Source organism: Acomys minous (genome assembly GCF_964271855.1).
Source record: "Acomys minous genome assembly, chromosome: 4".
Classification (NCBI taxonomy): Eukaryota; Metazoa; Chordata; class Mammalia; order Rodentia; family Muridae; genus Acomys; species Acomys minous.
The window spans coordinates 6442257-6466187 of NC_140486.1; the positions used below are offsets into that span (position 1 = coordinate 6442257).

Here is a 23931-nt window from a genome sequence, read left to right on the forward strand (position 1 = left end):
AATGCTTAACAGAAATACTTATATCATGAATCCGTTTATTGTTTATTGAAAACTATCAATTTAAAAAGCCAACATGTATATTTAAACTTTTTTTTTCATGGAGTTAAACCTTAAGTGCCACATTAGTGACTGGGGAGCTAAAAATTGAATGTCAGACACCTGTAATCTCAGCAGCACTCAAGAGGCTGGGCAGGAGCACTGTGGGTTTGTGGGCAGTCTGGGCTACTTAGCAAGATTTTTTCTCGATAATGACAATAAAAACCAAAGTAAGCCCAACAGAACACACACACAGAGCAGATGTTAGATCTTGGAAAAAAAGTATGAAATTAAAAGTGAAAAAGACCTTACGTATTTCACATAGTTTTAGGAAAAATTTCAGAGTCTTTTACACATGAAGTAGTGGCAAGGTAAACTGACACTTCATAATTTGTCCTCAGAAGAGCACACAAGGCATCAAAAGTTGTTCTTGTGAGTTGCCTTTGAGTAGAGCCGGTCACTTAGCAACAGCTGTGTGTTTGTGCAGCACATATTCAGAAACACCTCTCCTTAAGGGCCCCTGTTAGGAGAGGCTCTGCAATGTGTGCAGTGGGGCATCTGGGGATCTGGCCTAGGATGTGTTATTCTAGAAGGAGCCTCTAAAGATGCATTTTAAAGGATTACCCAGTCCTCTGAGATGCCAATAGCCTTAGATTTGGTTCATCATCTTTTTTTTTTTCCTTGTCTTTTTGAGACAGGGTCTCAGTATGCAGCCCTGGCTATCCTGGACTCACTATGCAGATCAGGCTAGTTCACACTCACAGAGATCCACCTGCCTCTGCCTCCCAGGTGCTGAGACAAAGATGTATGCCACTGTGCTTGGCTTAAATTTGGCTCTTATGAGTACTTCAATTAGAGTGGAAGTCTTCTTCCAGCTTAGAGAGGTCCTATGCATTTTTAAGCCTGCCCGGTAACCATGGTGATAACTAATGTTAGGTTTGAATAATAGGGAGAGAATGTTTTAGATACATTCTCTGACCATAGGTGTTCTTAATCATTTTAATGTTATTTGTAGGCTGTTTCTGGCTTAGTTGTAGTTGTAAAAGGTAACTTTAGATGCATCTTAAACTTGGTGAAATTGAGAGCATTTAAAATCAGTCTGCCATACCTGTTTGGTAGGCCCAGAAGCTCAGTGCTCAGGGTGACATTCCCAGCTGTGCCCGCCTTCGTTGAGGACACGTTTAGCAATCTAAGAAGTTGAGAATATATGATGGCATTTTGATGCTTAAATTATGATAACAAAAAGTGTGTTTCTTCATTCCTAGCCCCTTCTTATGTAGAGAAACAATGACATGTCAATTGCTCTTAATGATTAAAGAGTTGTATCATTGATTCCAAGCGGTCTAGTTTAAAATAGAAACAGACTCCAGCACTAGGGCTATACAATTATCCCATTCTGATTGAACTGGTCAATTTTCTTTTCTATGACTAAAATATGTTTATCTATTACCTAAAGATTTGAAAAGCTACTTTTTTCCTTTTTTTAAGGTAAAAAATGGGCCTACCTACAACTGTACAGAATGTAGCTGCATATTTAAAAGCTTAGGTAGCTTAAATACTCATATCAGCAAGATGCACATGGGTGGACCCACAAATTCCACAAGTTCTACAGAGACTGCACATGTTATAACGGTAAGTTTAATAATTTGGCTGATAGAAGGTTTAAAAAGAAAACAAAACCAAAAACCCAAGTCTTATTTTGAATGTGCATTTTTAAGTTAAAAAGTACACTTAAAGTGCTACTTTTTTTTTTTTTTAAATGACAGTTGCTCTGTGTAAACTTGGGGTAATGATGCATAGTCTTGATTGTGACTTGTCATCTAACCTATAAGATAACACTTAGAGCATGTGTCAGTAATTCATGAAATTCAGTCCTGCAGTCAGTGCCCTTGGTCACCATTAAATACTGCTTACACTATAATCCAAGAGTTAATCTATTCTGTTGACAGTGTTTCTTCTTTTATCATGTGGCAGTGATGGTTTCTCTTATGTCTTCTAGCTTTTTGAGCACCAAACCCTGCTTTCTAGTTCATGTTTTTAGAAATGGGGTGATTCTAAATATAGACAGGCACACTCAGGCATATTACCCACAAAAGCACAATCCCACACAAATGCACACATGGACACATCCATTTTTCCCCCTAGGATTTTAAACTTAGCCTTATTCAGTAATTTTTGCCATAGTTTATTAATTGATAATAAATTGCAAAGTCTAAGCATAGGATGTGTGTCATCTAAGGAGCTAAGTGCAGAGTACAGGGGAATCTCATGAGTGCTAGAGCACAGGTGCATGGGGGAGCATTGCGGCTGCCTCCTTCAGTGCAGGCTGATTTGTTGTGCTTCTTTTTCTTTTCTTATAGTTTAGTAGTTATGGATGATTTCCTCAGTTTAATTTTAATTAGAGGGAGGAATAATTGAACAATTATGAAATCTTAAAAAATCTACTTTTGCATTTATTATTAAAAAATGATTATTTTAGTCTGGCAATAACCAAATAATAGTTTCACCATTTCCTTTGGCAGTATATAAATCAAAGGGTGGTTAAACTAAATAATCTGGATAATAATGTTTGTTTGGAATGTGTGTAAAAGAGAAAGAATGCTATACACATACACCCACACACCCATACACCCACACCCACAGAGAGACAGACAGACAGACAAACAGATAGCTGCATCTGATCGTTTCTTTTTAATTTTTTTTTCTTCGGAGGCACTTTTCTCCGAAATTCAGTCCTTGCTACCTCTGATCTGTTTCTGTCATCTCCCCTCTTCCCTCCTTCCTAACTCCTGCCATCTCTGGCTGCCTGTGCACAGCTGGCAAAGGCTTTCTGCACAAGCATGTGACCAAGTGTATTCATCAGGGCTCTCTAGAGGAGTGGAACTTAGAGAATGAATCTGTTTCCCTCCCTCCCCCCCCCTCCCTCCCTCTCTCTATACCTTTCCCTCTCCCTCCCTCCTTCCATCTCTCCCTTTCCTTCTCCCCCTCTCTCACCTACCTATCTAAAGGTAATTTATTAGAGTGGTTTACAGCTGTGGTCCAGCTACTCCAGCAGTGACTGGACCAACAGAAGGCCCAAGAATCCAGGCTTGACATCTGGACTTGAGTATACACCAGAGTCCCATGCTCTAATGTCAGTAAAGCAACAGATTTGCTGGCTAGAGTGAGAGTACAGGCAGAGAGAACAAACCTCCTTCTTCCATGTCCTTGTGTAGGCTGCTAGCAGAAGGCGTGGCCAGGTTAAAGCTGGGTCTTCCCACTTGAAATGATTCAGTTAAGCAGAAGTCCCTCCTAAGTGTGCTCAGCCCTTGTTTGGTTTTAGTTAGTTCCAGATGGAGTTAAGTTGACAACCAAGAAGAGCTACAATGCCAAGGAACCTGTTTCAGTTTTTTTGTTGTTGTTTTTTTTAATTTTTTGGTGGTTTGACAGTTTCATACATTTGTGTAAAGAACTTTAGTCATTTTTACTCCCTCCATTCCCCTCTCTTGTCTTTCCTCTCCCCCAGAGGAGTCCCCCCTACCTCCTACCCCCAACACACACACAGGGTTTCTCTGGGTAGCCCTGGCTGTCCTGGACTCAGTTTGTAGATCAGGCTGGCCTTAAACTCACAGACGCTCCCTGCTTCTGCCTTCTGAGTGTGCGTGTGCCCTGCTAGAACTCTTGTTCTCAACAAGTTCCCTTTCTTCTTTTTGTGTGTGACCAGTGAGTGTAATCTGAGGTTCTTGCCTGAGCATAGGAGAGCGTATAGGCAACTTATCAATAGTCACACCGCCTCCTCCAACAAGTGTTAATTGCCAATAGTCCCCCAGGGAGGGGTGGGGCTCATAGGCCCCTCACTCATCCATAATGGAAACTTGGGAGGTCCAGGCTTGTACCCATTGTGCAGATAGCTGCAGCTAAAGTGAGCTCAGGAATGTAAAGGCACTGGCTGCACATCTCCCATCGTGTGGGTCATGATCTTTCTTTCCCTCTTCCATGGCAGCCTGGGCTTAGATGTGCTGTCAGAATACAGGGACTTTAGTTTGAGGAGCTCAGTGCCATAAAAAGTCCCCTGGTCCTGCCAGATAGTTAGTTTCTTCTCACTTTGGTGAGGCAAGCCCTTGTGGCTACATTCCATCATTGCCTGCAGACAGATTCCTTGGGCTTTTGTGAATGGTGGCAAGGGGGCTGCTTACTAATATTATTATTATTTTGTCTTTCTGAGACAGGGTCTCTCTAGTCTTGGCTACTCTAGTATTTATTATTATGTAGACTAGGTGGCAAACTCTTAGATCCACTTACCTCTGCCTCCCAAGTACTGGGACTAAAGGTGCATGCTACCACTGTCCAGCTTTAAAATGATTTTCCCATTAATTAATTAATTAATTAATTTAGTTTACGTGCTAATTGCAGCCTCCCTTCCCTCCTCCCAGTTTTAGGCGTGTAGAAACTAACAGTAAGTACAGCGGCCTCCCCCTGTGCTCCGCACTGCAGTCTCTCTCGTTGTCACACAGTGTGCATTGCTGTGGTGCACTTGCTATAGCTGATGAGCGAGTTTGGATATATTACTGCTACGTGTGTAAGTTTACCTTGGTCATGTGATTCTTCGCGTGTAGACAAGTGTGTGCAACTCTGCGGTACCAGGCTGAGAACTTGCACTGCCCTTAACTGCCTTGGGACCTGGCACTTCAGCTCCTGAGTTCTGGTATGAGTCAGATAGTATTTTCCAGGACGTTTGTGGCTGTAGCATCTCAGAAATGTATTAAATATTTTGACTACACCGGCTGCCCTTTCTCTCTGCCTCTCCTTAGCATTATGCTTTTTTAATTCACTCACGTTGTTTTATTAGCTATCAGGGAGATGAATATTGGTAACCTTCACCCCTTACATAAGAGCTTAGACTGTTGTAGAAGGTTTTGTTGAGTATGTTCCTTTAAAAGCCAAAATTGTACCTCACAGAAATCATTGAGGAATTACATTCGATTTTATGTTTGGGAAGCTATGACTTTTAATGCCAGTAAGGGGAGTGTTCCCTTAATATATTTTGTGTTTAAATTAGAAGTTGCATTTTTAATGAAGTGTTTCTGTGTTCCAGGCCACGATCTTTCAGACTTTGCCTCTGCAGCAGGTGGAAGCCCAGGTCTCATCAGTCTCTAATCAGCAGAATTCTCAGGCAGTGACAGATGTCATTCAGCAGCTTCTGGAACTGTCTGAGCCGGGGCCAGTGGAGGCGCAGCAATCCCCACAGTCTGGGCGACAACTGAGTGTGACAGTGGGCATCAACCAGGACATCCTCCAGGTGAAGCGCGCTTATCTGCTGGGCAAGGCTTTCATGTTTGGGTTCTCAGAAGTCAGAGCTTGTTATTGAACAGTAGAGATACAAGGAGTCTGGTTTTAGAATGTGTCTATATTGGAAATGATAACAAAATAAAAAAAATATGCCTCTGCCATTACCAATGGGAAGTGCTGACTTGGTTCATTAGTCTGTACACTTAAGAAAAACTTTAAAACATTATTCCGTAAGTGAACTAAGTGGACAAGGGTAGAGTCTTTAAAGCTTGTGCTGTGTCCATCCCTGTGAGAGAGTCGGAAGAAGTGCTTCATTCTTCCAGAGATGCAGATGTGCTATTTATACCTGCAAGGCGTGTATCGCTGTGTGATTGGCCCAGCACATCTGGGAGATGGGGGAGGCAGGAAGTTGATAGCACCTTCTTAGTTGCCACCTCTGGGCCAGAGTGCTGCTTTCTCAGAAGTGCTTCCCCTCAACGAGGCAGCTGTCCTCTTTTCTCTGGACCTCATGATACAGAAGTTTGTTAGGGTGTTAGGAACTCTGGACTGGCTATGTCTTAAAGGTGATCCTGAGGTAATTTGTGTCTCAAATGTGTTTAGAGACAGCCCGGGTGGACTGATTTAAAATTTCTGAATGTTAATTATTTTTAATAATCCCATTAATTTAAGAAATGTAACTACTTATACCATGTTTTGGGTGGGGCTGAGATGTCACTATGAGAAGCTGTTGCAGCCTCTTAGAGGAAACAGTCTCTCGGAACTGTACAGCTTATTTCTTGGAATGGAGTTAGAGTTCTGTGGGTAAACTATGGCATCTTGGGATAGCTTTGGGTAGGCACGTTTGGGCTGCTGCCTTTTCTAACCTTATAGTTCTGTTCTGTCTCAGCAAGCCTTAGAAAACAGTGGGCTGTCTTCACTTCCAGTTGCAGCATCTCCCAGCGACTGCAACCATGCTCAGACAGCTGCAGTGTCTCCTCAGAGTCCACATGCCTCTGGTGTCTCTGCAGAGCCAGCTGATCCCATGGACGCAGGGCAGGAGAAGGCACAGGAAAGCCCTGAGAAGACGGATAAGAAAGAGAAAAAAATTCTGAAGAAGAAATCACCATTCCTACCTGGTAATTTACCTTTTGGATACTTTGATGGTTTCATGTTTATGTTAGGAAATGTGCCTCCCACTTTTCTGAAGTGATTTCTTTATGCCATGTTGTGAATCTTAGTTGACAGGGGTTGAACAGTGAAAGGTGCAGCACAGCAGCTCTTGGTGTCCGTGATTCAGCGGGTTCTTCCCCTGGCTCAGCACAGGGCTGGATCAGACCGTCTTTGTTTTCTTCCTCTTTCATCTGGTACTTCTGCCAACTCTAGGTCCATTGCTTCAATTCTTGCGTTGGCTGCTATTTACCCTGTGACTCCCGTGCCTCACAGCCTCCTGGCAGACTGCCCTCATTCTTTTTGGGTGCTGCCACTTGACAGCTCCTGGCCCTGCTCCGCCTGAACTGCCAGCTGTGTTACTGTGCCTGCCCTTTTCCTTGGCTCCCCGCCTTCCTTTGCCTGGGCCAGCCTGTGCTCAGGCTTTCTTGTGCTGTTCTGTATGTCATTGTACCTTGCACTTGGATTCCTGCTGTCCCAAGCGTGCTCTCAGGGCCTTCTCTGCTCCCAGAGTGTCTTTCTTCTTACCTTTCCTGTCACTGTGGAAACACTAGTTGTCTCTCATGCCTGACCTTACTGTGGTGTGTCCTGTCTGACCTCATTCTGGTCCCATCTTGCATAGCGTACTGTTGGGCGGTGTGACCCTGCCTGGGGACCGCTGTGCTGACAGTCGGTGTCCCTTGCCACGCTGTACCCCTCTGGTCTGGGGTGCATTGTTCTCAGTTGACGTTGCTTTTTTCACAGTAGCAGGCATTCACCAAGAATCCTGTGCTGTACAGACCTCTCATATGATTGCGAGGCTTGGGCAGCATGGCTGTCTCTCTGGGAATGTCTTTCCTATAAATACATACTTTCTCATCAATGACATGTGAGTAGGGAGCCCTGGTTTCTCATTCACCCTGACGATGCAGCACCGTTCTCCTGTCCCCTTGGTCCGGCCCGTTGCTCTGTGTGGGAAACGGATGGTGCCGTGAAGCATCTGAATGTCGTGGCCTCAGCTGGTGGGGACCATTGACATGAGTTACCACGCTCTTGTCCAGTTATTGTGCTAAATTACAGACGTTCGCACATCTGTTCGCAGGCCACTGCACAAGGAATGAGCTTTTCCTGAGCGAGGAGTTACTTTTTTAATTGCTATGGCTTAAGTTTTTGAAAGAAGCAACTTAGGTGTGAAAGAAACATTGTTTTGGCTCTTGGAGAGTATAGATGATGGTGGTGGGGAGAGTGTGCGTGTGTGTGTAGGTGTGTGGGTTTCACACACATGAGTGCAAGTGCCAGCGGAGGCTAGAGGTCCTCAGTCTTCCTTGCACTGGACTTGACGTAGGTTCTGGGTCTTCTGTAAGAGCAATATATGTAGTATTAGTTGCCAAACCAGCTCTCAAGCTCCCAAGTAGACATTTTTTATTGTGGAAGAGCAATGGCAGTTTCCCAGGGTTTTTTGTTTTTGTAACATGGTGTACCTGTGTAGCCAGCTGGAACGTATTATGTAGCCCAGACAGCTAGCTTGAGTGGTGCTCCTGCTCTGCCTCTCAGATGCTAGCATTACAGGCATTTACCACAGTTGTTGGCTAAGTGATTTTGTTGTTCTTACTGCTTTTGAGATGGTCTCCTTCCATACAACTTGATTTTAGATGAAGGCCTGGCTTAGCCTCCTGAGTGCTGGGATTGTGGGTGTGCCCCTTCACACTTGGCTCGTGTTTCCGCTCTCACATGTGGGTTTGTCTTTCTTATGTGGAATTCTGTAGATGTGCTGACAGAAGTTTGCTTCCTTCTCAGTTTTAAGGGAATGGTTTTAATGCTTCGTGACTGAGTTGGATTTAGGAAATGCTCTTAGTATGTTCTTTGTAATCATGTTGAGTATTACAGCTTCCTTCCTTTTCTTTTGCTTTGTCATCATACTGCATTACTTTTACTATAGATGATGGTAAACTATATAGTTGGTTATTAATGTGCAGCAAGTCATGTTGCGTTAGGTTATGACCCTTCCCCACTCCCGCACTCTGAAGGGACAGAAGCAGGGTGGGTAGAGCCAGGTACGCTAAGCACGGAGCTCCACCCCGAGCCCTCGCTTCACCCCAGCCCTTCCTCTTATAACACATCGTTAGATTTGATTGGCCTTGTTATTTTACATTTACTATGCCATATATGTATACATCGGTTTGTGTAAAAAGAAAATCCCAGGACTCTTGATATGAGGCTAGCATGGGGAGATCTAGTCTTTGTGACCTGTTTCCCTGGAAACAGCTGGGAATAGTTACTTGAAACTTCATCATGGACTGCTGACACATTTCATAAAGTTCTGAGTCATCTGAGGACCATCTTTGCATTATGCCAGCATCCTTGCTCTGGATGATCTGTGTAGCTGAAGCCATGTGCCAGATGGGTTGTTCTCAGTGTCTCTGCACAGCTTAGTAAACCTACACCGGGTGTGTCCTCCAGGGTAGAGGTTTATTATAAAGGTGTGAGGGAACAGATCTCCCTGCGGCTCTCCAGGGTTTGCACCCATTGTGAGGGACAGCACCATTCTGCCATTTGGACATCCAGCTTCTCCTTGGATGACAGTAGTCAGTCCCATGGCATTCTCTGCTGCACAGTGAGTCACCAGAAATGTTTGAAGGAACACAAAGTGATAGTTAGGGTACAGCTCAGCACTGAGCTGCAGGTGAGCATCTGCCACCTTCAGGATACCTGTGTCCTAAACTGGCCTTGCTGCTGGTGAGGACAAGAGCGTCCGATCCTTCCTTCAGTCTGTGTGCATGACTGACCAGGTGGCAGAGGCAGAACTTCTTATTGTAGGTAAATGTACTGGATAGTTTTATGTCAACTTGACATAATCCAAAGTCATCTGAGAGGAGGGAGCTTCCAGAAAGTGCCTTCATAAGATGTGGCTGTAGGCATGCCTGTGGACATTTTCTTAGTGACTGATGGGGAAGGGCCCAGCCCTTGGGGTAGGGCCATGCCTGGGCTAGTGTACTGGGTTCTATAAGAAAGCAGACTGAGCAAGCCATGGGGAGCAAGTCAGTAAGCAGCACCCATCCATGGTCTCTGCATCAGCTCCTGTCTCCAGGTTCCTGCCATGTTTGAGTTCCTGCTCCAATTTCCTTCAGTGATAAACAGTAGCATGGAAATGTAAGCCAAGTAAACCCTTTCCTCCTCAGTAATAATCTGGTGTTGAAGGAACACATTAATTCCATTTCTAAGAATATCTTTTTGAGCCAGGTGTGATGACACATGCCTTTAATCCCAGCACTTAGGAGGCAGAGGCAGGTGGATCTCTGAGTTCGAGGCCAGCCTGGTGTACAAAGTGAGTCCAGGACAGCCAGAGCTACACAGAGAAACCCTGTCTCGAAAAACAAAAACCAAACAAACAGAACATCTTTTTCTTTAAATATTTTGAACTTTTATTGTGAAGTGTGTGTGTGTGTGTGTGTGTGTATGGGTATGTGCACATGGGTGTAGGTTTCCGTAGAGGCCATAGAGGGTGTCTGACCCATGGGAGCCGGAGCTGTAGGTGTTTTTTTGTGAGCCACCTGCCAGGGCAGCTGGAAACTGAGCTTCTCTGGAAGAGTAGCGCGTGCCTCACTCCTGAGCTGCCCTCCAGCCTGCTGAGAGTGTCTTCTGTGGTTGCAAGTAGAACCGCCAAGAACTCCTGAAGCGGCCCAGGGGCACTGGGAGGAGCTGCGCTTCATGCTCTTGAGGGCTTTGCCGGCTCATCTGGCGTGTCTCAAGGCCTGCCAGAGACACCTTCCTCGTCTTGTGTCAGCAACAACTTTTCTAACAGAATTTAAGCTTCTCTGCTGCTGGAGTCAGCAGATTCCTTCTCAGGGCCTCCTGTTTGTCTGTAATTAGCACATACCCGCCGTCTCGCCTAGATGGACAGGTGGTCACCACTTACCTCAGGTGCAGTGCACTCTACTGGTGCCTTCAGAGCATTCTCAGGGAGTTGGTGACTGGAAACCAGGAGTCTCACGGGGTACATTGAGGCTCGAGTCTGAAGGTTTTCCATATCTGATGAAAGCTAACTTTTAGGTTAAATTAAAATTTTAATTTTTATTTATGTATATGTGTATTAGTATAAACATATGTCATATGTGTGTGGCTACATGGAGAGGCCAGAAGTGAGGCAACTCCTCTGGAGCTGGACTTACAGGTGGTTAAGAGCTGCCTGGTGTGGGTACTGGGAGTCGAACTCAAGTCCTCTGCAAGAGCAGGAAGCTCTCTTAGCCACTAAGCCATCTCTCCAGCCCTTCTAACAAGAGTGTCTGCATATTTGCTGGTAGAAGCTGATTCTACCAAAGTCTGAGTTATTTCCCTTGAAGTACTATCCATTGGACCATCCCCTCAAAACTGTGCTCCGTAAGATGCTGCACACACAAGTAGCAGGCTCACTGTTACCTCACCTGCCACAAATCATGAAATCTGTAGGACTGAGAATTTAGCAAGCAGTAGCTGGCAGCAATGTCTAAAGCATAAGCCAGCCAGTCTTCATAGCGACATCAAACTATTTCTTACCTTCCATAAACATGGCTTCATGCTCAGCATCGTGCTGAGAGGTGAGGTGTTTATCATTTGTTTCTCATGGTAGCCAATGTGCTTATGCCCCCACTGGCCTTTTCCTGATCTAAGGATTCTGAGCTGCTTTGAAATGAAATACAAGATTCCCACGGTAAGAACCGTCTCGTGTTAGGAGCAGGATCTCATGGCTTAGTCACTGCTGTGTTAGGACCTTTTGTTTCAGCAGCTCCGAGTGCTTCTTGGCTATCAGTGAACCAACTGACTATTGGTGACTGTCCTTCTGCACTTGTGAGCCTGAAACATCTGCCAGGAGGGCGACATCTTTCTGGTGAGTGCTGGCAAACCCAACATATGGAGGACTTGGTTTAAAGGCTGGACTAGTTTCACTTCATCAGGAGAGTCTAGTTATAATTTTAGGACAACATCACACACGCATCTTTCGTAGAACCTCTGTTGACTTGTGACCTAGCACTGCTGCTCTTGTTTTTGAAGCTGAAAACCTTTATGTGGTCCTCACTGTGTGCGGTTGTGTGTTATGTGGAACTTGAGTGTGTGCTTGCCAGGTGTTGGGGAGAATCCCTTGGTGCTCTGGACAGGCCTATCATTGTGTCTGTAGTAGTTAATCTTGACTGGCAACTTAATTGGACCTAGAATGCTTTTGGAGATTAGTAAAGCACCTCTCTGGGTATGTCTATGAGACTGTTTCCAGAAAGGATTAACTAGAGGCCAGACTCAATTTGAATGTAGGTGGCCCCATCCTATAGGTCCAGACAAAACCAAGGGACAAGGGAGAAAGCCCTTATTGTGGCAGGCGCTGTCTGGTCTTCCTGACTTCCGTGACATGAACCATCTGCTCTGCTTTGCTCTCCCACCATGGTGGGTTGACACTTGTGAAGCCAGTGGGTAAATAAGTCTTGTTTCAAGTGGTGTATGCCAAGCAGTTTTATCACAGTTTGGGGGAGGTAACTAACACAGTCTTAATTTGTGAGGGAGTTTTCTCATTATAAAAGTATGTGTCTGTCACCACAGGAAAACCCAGGCACCTTCCTTGTCACTCCACCCTCTCACCCCTTTTGCAGTGCCAGGGGCTAGCCAACAGGGCGGGTCCACCTTGTCATTTTGTCCCCACTTTGTCCTCTGCTATGGCTGCTGCTACTGCTGGGGACGGAGTTGACTGGACTATTTTCCCAGGTTGTCTCTTGGGTGAGCTGCTTGAAGAGTGAGGAAAACAGAAAGGTCGTGGCAGCCAATATTTGGCTTTAGGGTGCAGCTAGTAGACAGCCATTTTGCTGCTAGAGAAGTTCTTTAGCATCTCCGCCCTTGGAGGTAGTCATGCACCTGCTTAGCATCGTTCAGGCATCGTCTTAGCACCTGGAATGCTTTCCTGTGTTCCCTTCGTTTATATTGTCAGACCTTCCCTCCTAGAGGCAGCCGGCACTTGAAGGGACTTGTTGGTTTGGAGCTTGGTACAGTTCTTGGCATTTGAACAGACCTCTTTGAGATAACTGCACTCAGGTTCCAGGGCCACAGCCACCTCCATAGGAGCCTCAGGGTTCCTCGGATCCCAGTCAATTAGTAAACCCGAAACATGTAACATGTCAGCTTTCTTATCTACACATGTGTGAATGATGGAGCTGATGAAAAATAATTGAGAGAGAAAATCTATGTCAGGTGTGTGGCATGGCTCCTCACACAGAGGTCACAGTGCATCTTGACTACACATCGTTAGTTCCTGTGGGAAAGGAGGAGCAGGACCCTGTCACATCTCAGTGCAGGCGGAGGGCGGTGCCTTCCTTTGTGGACCTGCAGACATCCATCCATTCACTGCTTTTCAAGTTACTTTTACCACCTGATAAAAATTTCCAGGCTTTATTTTTTCAAAATGCCTGAATAGAATTCAGTTTTATGGATGTGTCACAGTTCATTTGACCTGATCACGATTCACTAAATGGATGTGATTATTTATTACTATTATTATTATTATTTTAATTATTATTATTGTCATTATTTTTGGTTTTTCGAGACAAGGTTTCTCTGTGTATCCCTGGCTGTCCTGGACTTCTTTGTAGTCCAGGCTTGCCTCGAACTCACAGAGATCCACCTGCCTCTGCCTCCTGAGTGCTGGGATTAAAGGTATGCACCAGCACCACCCGGCTTAAAAGTGGTATCTTATTATAGTTTTAATTTGTGTTCTCTTTTAAGGAGCAGAGTGCCACCCTGCATGTTAAGAAACACCTGCATTTTGTGTTGGATTAATTATTCTTTTATTGATACTTGTACTTTAAAAATTATAATATTTTCTCAATTATTTTTGTGATACATATTTTTGTGATACATATTCTTTTCTACTTGGGAGAAATGTTTCTTGTTTGTGAAACTAAGTTTTTCTTTTTTTTTTTTTAACACATTTTTTTATTTTCCACCCTTGATTCTACAAAAGTGCATTACAATTAACTTTTTTTGGCATTATAATTTTTTTATTAATTTATCCATATTACATCTCAATTGTTATCCCATCCCTTGTATCCTCCCATTTTCCCCTTACTCCCCTCCCCTAGGACTGTGACTGAGGGGGACTTCCTCCCGCTGAATATGATCCTAGGGTATCAAGTTTCTTCTTGGTAACCTGCTATCCTTCCTCTGAGTGCCACCAGGCCTCCCCATCAAGGGGACATGGCCAAAAATGGGGAACCAGAGTTTGTGTGGTAGTCAGTCCCCACTCTCCACTTAACTGTGGAGACATTAAAGAGGCCTATAGAGAGGCACTGGAAAGAATCCAGGAAAAGACAACCAACCAGATGAAGGAAACCAATAATAAGTTTTCCAAGCATATCCTACATTTTAGGCATTGTGATACTTACACTTCAACAACATGACAGAAATATGGCTTCCTCTTTACACTTTCAAAGTTACATTTGTGTGTCTATGTGAGGTGCCCCCGCCCCAGGTCTGTTCTCTGTGGGTCTCTTGGAGACTGCTCTCCTCCACTGCCCCGCCATTTCATTCTGTATTGATGATGTGTATTCAGCTCTGCCTGGCTCTAGACTTATTTGTAAAAGTTAAGACTAGAGGCTGAGTTTTAGAAAACTAATTCCTCTTGAAGAATGCGATCTCCTCGTAGAAGTGTATGAGTGTGTTTGGAAGGAGACCAAACTATAGTGCAGGTCTCGCTCGCCAGTCCTTCTACTTATTGGAATTGGAAATCTGGATTCAGTTTTTCTTTTCTTTTTCTTTCTTTCTCCCCCCCCCAAACATACATATTATGAGACAGTCTTGTTGCTGCTAGTGTGGAGTCTCTGTTACAGTCTATTCCTAGAAATAATTATAATGTGACAGTTTTGTATTATGTCATCTTATATATCTAGGTACATATTTTTAATGTTTAGAATCTAAATCTTATTTCTAGGGCAACTTTCCAAATCTAGCTAATAAATTCTATAGTTCTGTTACTATTTCCTCTTTCCTTTCTAACTATCATCCTGATTTTCTTTTCTATTTGGATATTCTTACAAAGGATGTTACTAGATAAAATGTCTTGTATTTTTGTCATATACTTAAAACTGTGTATTTTCTAATAAGTAAAAGGAGGTAAGAATTTTTCTTTTTTCTTGTACACACAGGTTGAAACCAGTTTGAGTTGAAATTTCACTTATCTGGCAAAAGTCTGTTTAATTTTATGTGTCTTCTTTACCTGAATTTATCTTATTATTAATATGAATACCTGTTTGATTTCACAGATAAATCTTACTGAAAATATTTTTTTAAAGGGGTTGGAAAGGTGGCCCTGTGGGTTAAGATGTCTATTGTTCTTTCAGAGGACCCAGGTTCTGTTCCCAACACCCACATTATGCCTGTAGCTGTAGCTCCGTGGGATCAGACACACTCTTCTGGCCTCTGGACATTGCACTGTCATGTAAACTCCCTGCTCCCATATATACACACAATTAAAAATAAGCTTTTAAAAAAGAAATTATTTAAAATAAAAATCATTAATGGGTTTTATTTAAAGTTTTTTATTTTAGTACGTCATTGTTTCTATACATTCTTCCTTTCCCCCTGTTAGGAATAGTTCTGAACTAGGCTCAGAGCAGTATAATAGCATCCACAATTGTTGAAGACAGAGTCTTTTGCTTTGGTTAATGAATGTGATTTGTCTTAACTATTAATTCTCTACTGTTGCATTAGAGTTTGTCATTTACTAGTAATTCTCATGACTTTCTGTTTGTGGTTTAAGATGCTCAATAAAAGATTAAGCAAAGCCGGGCATAGTGGCGCACGCCTTTAATCTCAGCACTCAGGAGGCAGAGGCAGGCGGATCGCTGTGAGTTTGAGGCCAGCCTGGTCTACAAAGTGAGTCCAGGACAGTCAAGACTACACAGAGAGACCTTGTCTCGAAAAAACAACAACAACAAAAAAAAACAAAAACAAAAAAACAAAAACAAAAACAAAAAAAACCGCTTAAGCATCTTTCTTGCTGTTCTTGTCCTTCAGGTTGATCATGGAGTCATTTCCAACAAGTATTCATTAGTTTCATACAATGTGCATTGAATCACACTCCCCTCTCTAACTGCCCAGAAGTGCCCTCCCTGTTCCTTTCCCACTGAACTTTGTGTCTGTTTTGTTTGTTTGTTTGTTTTTTGTTTTTAAATAAATTATTATTTAAAGAAAACTGCTCTCGTCTCCTAGCAGCCAGCAGTCACCAACAGCTCCATGGCTAGTGGGTGGGATTTCCTGCCTACCTTCTGTCCAGGCGAAGGTTTGGTTTGGCTTGGGTGCACATAAATTTTGGTTTTTTGAGACAGAGTTTCTCTGTGTAGCCTTGGGTGTCCTGGACTCGCTTTGTAGACCAGGCTGGCCTCAAACTCAAAGTGATCCGCCTGCCTCAGCCTTCCTGAGTGCTGGGATTAAAGGTGTACACCACCACACCCGGCAGGCTTATATGTTTTGATGCAACTGCTGACTTTATAGCTGCTGTGCTATATGGATCCCTTATACTTACACTTTCCATGTGAGTGTGCACTGTTACACTCTTACTGAGGCATCTGGGAGCCAATTCGGGGTGCAATTCCACTCAGGGCTGAGCAGTCTTCAGTCCTGTACTACCATGGAATCATTTGATCACACCTGGTTTTATTCTCATCCAGGCTGAACTGTGTCCTGTGAATGGTGATTTGCACACTACTGCCTTAAGTGTTTTGTTTTTAAATCTAAGATTTATTTATTTTATGCATACAGTGCTCTATCTGCATGTACACCTGCAGGCCAGAAGAGGGCAACAAATCACATTATAGATGTTGTGAACCACCATGTGGTTGCTGGGAAGAGCAGAGTGCTCTTGACCGCTGAGCTGTCTCTCCAGCCCTAAGTGGGGAGTTATGCATTTCATTCTCATGGAACCGCAGGACTTTATTATGATCGTCATCTTTGGTACTGTCAGTGATGCTAGGGTTCTCATGACAGAAAGCCTAGCACTTTCCATTGATGCAGTGAGCTGCCTTAGCCTGCCTCAGGACAGAACATGAGCACCTTTATTATGCACTACTGTAGTTCTACCATCTGAACTATTCTCTTTTCCTTGTTATTGCAGGCTCCATTCGTGAGGAGAACGGGGTACGGTGGCACGTGTGTCCCTACTGCACAAAAGAGTTCCGGAAGCCCAGTGACCTTGTGCGACACATCCGCATCCACACTCATGAAAAGCCCTTCAAGTGTCCACAGTGTTTCCGGGCCTTTGCTGTGAAGAGCACCCTGACTGCTCACATTAAAACTCACACTGGCATCAAGGCTTTCAAGTGCCAGTACTGCATGAAAAGCTTTTCCACCTCAGGGAGCCTCAAGGTGCACATCCGCCTACACACAGGTGTGCAAAGGCTGGTTTGGGAGGTGTAGAAATGGTAGTGGCTAAACTCTCTCAGAGGTCTTTCCTCCCCCTTCCTCTTCCTCTTCCTTTTGTTGATTTTTGACCTCCATCCTCATGGAACCAGGGGTATGGTTGCAGACAATTAGTAGGTGATATTTACAGATGAATACATGTTGACAATGGTAAAGAGACACCATATTTAGCCTTAGAGCCATCAAACCTTCCTGAGGAAGGTACATGTATCCCACAGTCTCAGGAGGCCTGCAGGCTTTAACCGGGGCTCCATATCTTTGTAAGGAACAGTGTTATTGAGATCATTTGCATATCCCAAAATTCATGAAATATATAGTTCTAACTGAAACATTTTTATTACTTTTCCCCATCCTAAGCTCCATATTGATTGGTAGTCATGAACCCAGGGTTCTGGAAGAAGCTAAAATTGTCCTACTTCATTATGTTCCTGTCCAGGGAACCTGAATTTTCATTTACTAGTAAAATTATGAGAGGAGATTATTCTTATAGAAGGGATACCATAGTGGAAGATGTGGGGGGGATGTCTTCACCTTACGGTCACTACTTAAGGACAATTGCTCTCACTGCTCTCTCTCTGCTGTGTGTAATCTGAGCTGCCTCCAGGACGAGTGGCTGTTCTATTTTATGGAAGTCAGTTGGAGAGATTGGGCTGTCTGACACATTTGCATTTCTTTAGGATGGCTTGTTATTGAATATGCATATTTTACAATTTATGGATTTGCCTTAAGGTAGCATTATACAGTAGCTATCATACAGCCTAGCCTCTATAATACTAGTTAAAAGCAAGAGGATAATCACTGATCCATAAGATGCATCAACCGCTAAATGAGGAACAACAAACAGCCTAGTATTTGAAGTGTTTTATGTGGACATTTGTTGTTATTGCTTTGTTGACATAGAATTGCTTGAAATAATTCTAAAATGTGTGTTTGTTTTGTTAGGAGTTAGACCTTTTGCTTGTCCTCACTGTGATAAGAAATTCCGAACCTCAGGCCACAGGAAGACTCATGTAGCCTCCCACTTCAAACACACGGAGCTGAGGAAGATGAGGCACCAGCGCAAACCTGCGAAGGTGCGTGTGGGCAAGAGCAGTGCTCCTGTCCCCGACATTCCTCTGCAAGAACCAATCCTTATAACTGACCTAGGTAAGATGGACCCTGGAGAACTGTGCCTGCTCGTATGCGCCTTCCTCTGGGTGCCTGGGAGGGCGAATACATGATATATGCAGGAAATACTTTAGGCAGAGCACTGACGAAGTCTGCATTAGGAAGTGCTTTGTTGGGATAGTATGGTTCACCATCAAAACTAAAACCCTAAAGTCCTCCTCAAACTGTGGTTTTTGTTTTAGATAAAGAGTGTGACAGAAAAGTAGTCTTGTGTGTGGGTGTGTCCTCATTAAAGAGGCGCTTCTGTCTCTATGGCCTATGTAGGTGAAGAGAGTTTTAATGTGGAGCCCCCAGTGCGGGTGTTATTGGTGTCCTTGGATGTCGTGGGTGTGTTGCAGATTACGGTTCTGGTTGCTCAGTCTTCATGTTGGAAAGAAAAACAAACTCCACCTAGTAATAGTATAATTAAGGCAGAATGGGATTTGATCAGTGAACGGTACATTTGATGTCTGAGGGCCTTCTTTCTCACAGTCATCCCAGGTAGCTCTCCAGGCCGCTTTCCTCTTCCTCTTCCTCCCCCTCCTCCTTCCTTCTTCTGTCAGTTTCCTGCGTGTATGCAGTGCAATGTGCTCCCGGTCACAACTCGTTCCCATCTTCCATCCTCCTGCAGCCCACACGGGGCCCCTTCTTCCTCCCAGCCAGCCCCTTGGACTTTGTGTCTTTGCTCTGTGCAGACAGTGTGCAGGGACCCATCTGTGTCCATGCCCAGGAGCCCGTGTTTCACCGCAGGCCTCCATCCTCCAGCTTCCATGGTGGCTCTAAATCTTGGGTGAGGTGTCACAGATGTTGGATTTTGGCTGAGGTCTCAATAGTCAGACCAGTTATAAGTTAACCTTTTCAGGCTTCTTTTATAAGGGCATCAATTTGATTCAGGAGGCTCCACTGCAGTGACTAGTCATCTCATAAAGTCCTCCCTCCTATTATGGCCATGTTGTAGCTGGGTGTTAACGCAGACGTGTGCGGGGATGTCAACATTTTGCCTGTAGCACTCATTCACTTTTACAGGTAGATTCACACGTTGTTCAGTCTCTGTATGGTAAGCCACTTGATAGGTGCTAGGAACTGAAATTGAGCTTTTTACAACTGTATTGTGTGCTTTTAACCCCTGAGCCACCTCTCTAAACCCTTTTGAATTTTTATCTATCTATGATTATGACATAAAAATATAGAGGCCAAACAGTTGAGAAGAGAAACCTTCACATTCTGCAATATAGGGAGAAGTCATCAGAAAGATCAGCTCAACAGGGCGTGTTTCTTTTTTTTCCCTTTGAGACAGAGCATCCTAGATTATAGACTGTGGATAAATTTGAACTTGTTATCCTCATGTGTGAATGCTGGGATAAGCATGCAAGATCATGTATATATATTATATATACACACATATGCACATATACATATGTATAGTATATATATATGTTCACTTTCCATTGTACATACTTTTCATTGACAGGAAAACAGTGATTGATAAACATTTCACCATAGGCATGGAAATGACTTATTAATATGTAATAATTGATGACATAACTGAAATGGCATCTGTTGTGATATTGGAGTCCACAGTGCATCAGAACTTTGCCTTTGCCTTAAAGCAAGTGCTTTTGCCATGTCAGTAGGAAACTAACAGTGAGTGACGACTCCTGCTTTTCTTTTGACTTACAGGTCTTATCCAGCCCATTCCAAAAAACCAATTTTTCCAAAATTATTTTAATAATAATTTTGGCAACGAAGCAGATAGACCATACAAATGTTTTTACTGTCATCGAGCATATAAAAAGTCTTGCCATCTTAAACAACACATCAGGTAAGGTCTGAGGGGAGGTAGAGATAGTGTAAGCACAGAGATTCAGTGACCTGCTGACTTAAGTGTTTAGGATGGTGGTGTTAGGTTAGCTTGTGGTTAAAATATTTAATTGACTAAAAAAATTTTGTGACCTTTTTTTATTCTTGAATATATCCATTCAAGTATTTTGGTCTGAAATTGCCCCTGAGTTTTACTTATATTCCAGTTATATTTTAGTGTTTTCAATTTCCAGCATATGCCAGAGACTTGCTTGTTCTTATTTTAGTTAGAGTGTTTAACCTTTTCAGATGTTCTCACCAAAGCTTAATTTTTGGTGCTAGCATCAGTGAAAAGAAATAGAAACATGCTCACGAGAGGTGGTGTAGCTTTCTGAAAATAGAGCTTCACTGAAGATGCAGATTATCCCTCAGTGTGTGTAGCTCTGTGTCTCTGGTCACTTAGATTTGCTTATTACTGCCAGGCGGTGGTGGCACACGCCTTTAATCCCAGCACTTAGGAGGCAGAGGTAGGAGGATCTCTGTGAGTTTGAGGCTAGCCTGGTCTACAAAGAGAATTCCAGGACAGCTATAGCTGTTACACAGAGGAAACACTGTCTTGAAAAACCAAAAAAAAAAAAAAAAAAAAGAAAGATTTGCTTATTATAAAATGTAGAGAATGAAGAGTGCCACAGTGGAGCATCTCTGAGTGTGCATTTGTTATAGTGTTATAAGTGTGTAATGGATGTATTAAGGTTTTCTCTGCCTTTTAGATCACATACGGGTGAAAAACCTTTCAAATGTTCCCAGTGTGGAAGAGGCTTCGTCTCTGCAGGAGTGCTCAAAGCCCACGTTCGGACGCACACTGGACTCAAGTCTTTCAAGTGTCTAATCTGCAATGGAGCCTTTACCACAGGTGGCAGCTTACGGCGACATATGGGCATACACAATGACCTCCGTCCCTACATGTGTCCCTATTGCCAGAAAACATTTAAAACGTCACTGAACTGCAAAAAGCACATGAAGACCCACAGGTAGGTGTGCTGCTGATGGATGACTGGTGATGTGCCTGCCTTTTAATTACCATCTCATTCCCAGATGGGGTGGGAGCCGTTAAGAAGTCTTTGATGTCTGTGGTTTTTTGTTTTTTGTTTTTTGTTTTTTAAACTTGGAGTGTATCAGGTTGAGGAATGTGACTGACTGTGCTTAGGGAGTCATAGAAGACAGTGTGGAATTGTGTGTGTGTGCTTTAATTTTTAATTTTTTTTTTTTTTTTGAGCCAGGTATGATGGCTCATGCCTGTCATCTGAGGACATGAGAGACTGAGGCAGAAGTGTCACTTCAGTTCAGGGGCAGACTGGACTAGAGAGCGAGACCTGTCTCTAACAAATAAAAAAAATCAAAACAGCACTAACACCCCATGTAAACATACATACTCGCACATTCACTTTTTTTTTTTAAATGAAAGCAGGGTTTCCCTGTGTAGCTCAGGCTGGCCTCAGCTCCTGATTGCTGAAGAGTACGTATGTAGAAGCACCACACCCAGCTAACATCCTTACTTTTAATACTGAGATGATCTGTATTAGGCCAGATGCCTTAAAAGGCAAATGCTTTTTAAAGAGCTGATAGTCAAAGGCTAGACCTAATATAGCTAGGTGGTGAAGACTTTTTAAAAAATAGTCTTGCTGGGCGGCACTAGCACACACCTTTAATCCCAGCACTCAGGAAGGCAGAGGCAGGTGGATCTCTGAGTTCTAGGCCAGCCTGGTCTTCAAAGTGAGTCCAGGGCAGCCATGCCTACCCAGAGAAACTCTGTCTTGGAAAAAAGAAAAAAAGAAAAAAAAGAAAAGAAAAACAAAGTCTTAGTCAATCTTGTGATTTATAGGTTGGTTTTTTTCATGTGTGTGGGAGCTGGCTCCCTCCTTCCACTCCGTGGCTCTGGGGTTTGAACGGGAAGAGCCCTGACTTGTCGAGTCACCTCTCCGGCCTGATTTCAGTGGTATTCTGTTGTTGAATCACAGACCATGGGCTCCAGATGCTCCATGAAGCGGTTATTCAGTGTAAACCGAATAGAACGTTCTTGGTAGAATGGTAGCTCATAGCATAAAAGCTGCCTGTTTCTCACTAGAACTGGAGCCAGTGCGCCTGGGAGTTACAGCAGCAGCAGTGTAGTGCAGAGCATCCTCACTTATCTTAAGTGAGGGCATCAAACCTACTGACCCGTAGACAGACAGCACATCAGCTTAGATGCGTCTGCCTGCACATTTCCTACAAAAGCAAACCCCACGTGCTACAACAAGTTAACTGTAGCAGACCATTTTTGTTCTGTGGGTCGTTTTGTTTTGTTTTGGTGTTTTTTTCTGACTTGAATGTCCAAGCACATTGAACATAGTTGACTTGATTTTGAAGTGTTTAGCAAGGAAGTCAGCTGCTGCTACAGACCACCCAGGCAGCATTGTATGTAGTAGGCCTCAGAGTTTCATGTCTGTTAGGTGTAGTAGACCTCATAGTTACATGTCTGTTACATGTAGTAGGCCTCACAGTTACATGCTTGCTGTACCACACGGCACCTTTGGAAGTGATGCTGAGCTGGGATGTTTGGGACCTGGGTATCCCAAACATTGATGGGATGTATAGTACCATTCCCACTCAGGTAGCAGAATGGCATGTCCCTTCCACAGGTTGGTTCACAAGCTATAGAGAGGCCTGGAGCTTGGGAGTTTGGGTACCTTGTGTCATGTTAAGTGCTATTTTGCCAGGAAGCCAGGCCCTTAGATGCACTTTCTGTGAAGATGTTGAGAATACAGGGTTTAAGGTCCTCTGTTGATGGTGTCTGTTGGTCAGAGTTACACTGAGGGGCGTGCATCACTGTGGCTCTACAGTGTGTTGGAAACTGATCTGTCTGTCACTCTGTACCATAGATACCAGGCACTTTTCTCTGACAGATTTTGTACAGATTGCTTCAGACCTGAAGGAGCGATACTAGCTCTTATTTCCTCCTTTGTCTGTTTTGAAGGGTCCCAAAATTTAATACACATTTAGATTAAAAAATGCAGGAGAAGCTGGGCACTGTGGCACTGGACTGTAATCCTAGCACTCAGGAGTCAGAGGCAGGTGGATCACTGTGAGTTTGAGGCCAACCTGGTCTACAAAAGGAGTCCTGGACAGTTAAGGATACACAGAGAAACCCTGTCTCAAAAATGGCAAAAACAGAAGAATACCCAAGTAGCCTCAGCTCTACTACAGGCAGTAAGGAATGCTGAGAGTAGGAAAAAATCCCTCCACCCCGCCCCTGGAGCAGAGCACACCGGTTTCTAAACGGTCAGCCTTGAAGACAGACAGACATACTAGTAACATTATTTGAACTGAGCAGGTTATATTTATGTATTGAGGAATATATATGTATGTATGCATACACACATATAAACACATATATGTATGTAGCTACAGTTAATTTTTTTAAAAGGCCATGAATTTGAAAGAGAGAACAAGGAGATAGGGGAGAAAAGGGAGAGAGAAATGATATAGTTATAATCTTAAAAAAAATATATGATTATAGAAGTAAAATTTATAAAATAAAAAACCAAACACTTAGGCAAGGAAACAGAAGCCCCAGGTGAGACAGTCATTGGGCTGGCCAGAGGGCCAGCTGACTGCTGCAGTACAGACGCGTGTTGTAAGGGAGTGAGGTGCACCTTCTGACTGCTTGATGCGCAGTGTACAGTCTGTTACCGTTCTGGAGGAGGAGGTGTTGAGAATTGATTCTTACTCTCAGGAAATGAAGACGTAAGGAAGTCAGTGTGGCATTTAGAGGATGCAGATACCTTAGTGTTCTGAGGCAGAGCACACACTTTACAGCTGAGGGCTTAACCATGTGCGTAGGAGAGGGAAGGGTGACTCACTATCGTACATTCTTTGCGTGGTGGCTAGCCAGATAGTTAGATAATGTTACAGTTTTTAAAGTGGATTCCTTCACTAAATTCATTGTTCATCTTTCTCTTTGAAAAAGAACTGTTGATCCTGATGAGTATGTATTGGGTATGTTTCATATGTGTGAGTATTGCAAAGACCAGCAGTAACATGAGACCGTCAGGATGGCCTGTGCCTCACGTTACATGTTCTGAGCGTGAC

General features: G+C 43.5%; 1 protein-coding gene across 6 annotated transcripts in view; it reads left to right on the top strand.

Moving 5' to 3' along the window:
* Positions 1-23931, top strand: part of ZNF236 (zinc finger protein 236) — an 88226-nt gene that overhangs the window by 21172 nt on the left and 43123 nt on the right. For all 6 annotated transcript variants that reach the window (XM_084780663.1, XM_084780661.1, XM_084780659.1 and 3 more), the window contains 7 exons: positions 1525-1668; positions 5111-5314; positions 6191-6419; positions 16553-16825; positions 17800-18003; positions 19684-19825; positions 20574-20834. In XM_084780663.1, the coding sequence (XP_084636789.1) occupies positions 1525-1668; positions 5111-5314; positions 6191-6419; positions 16553-16825; positions 17800-18003; positions 19684-19825; positions 20574-20834 (1457 nt within the window). The remainder of the gene's footprint in view (positions 1-1524; positions 1669-5110; positions 5315-6190; positions 6420-16552; positions 16826-17799; positions 18004-19683; positions 19826-20573; positions 20835-23931) is intronic.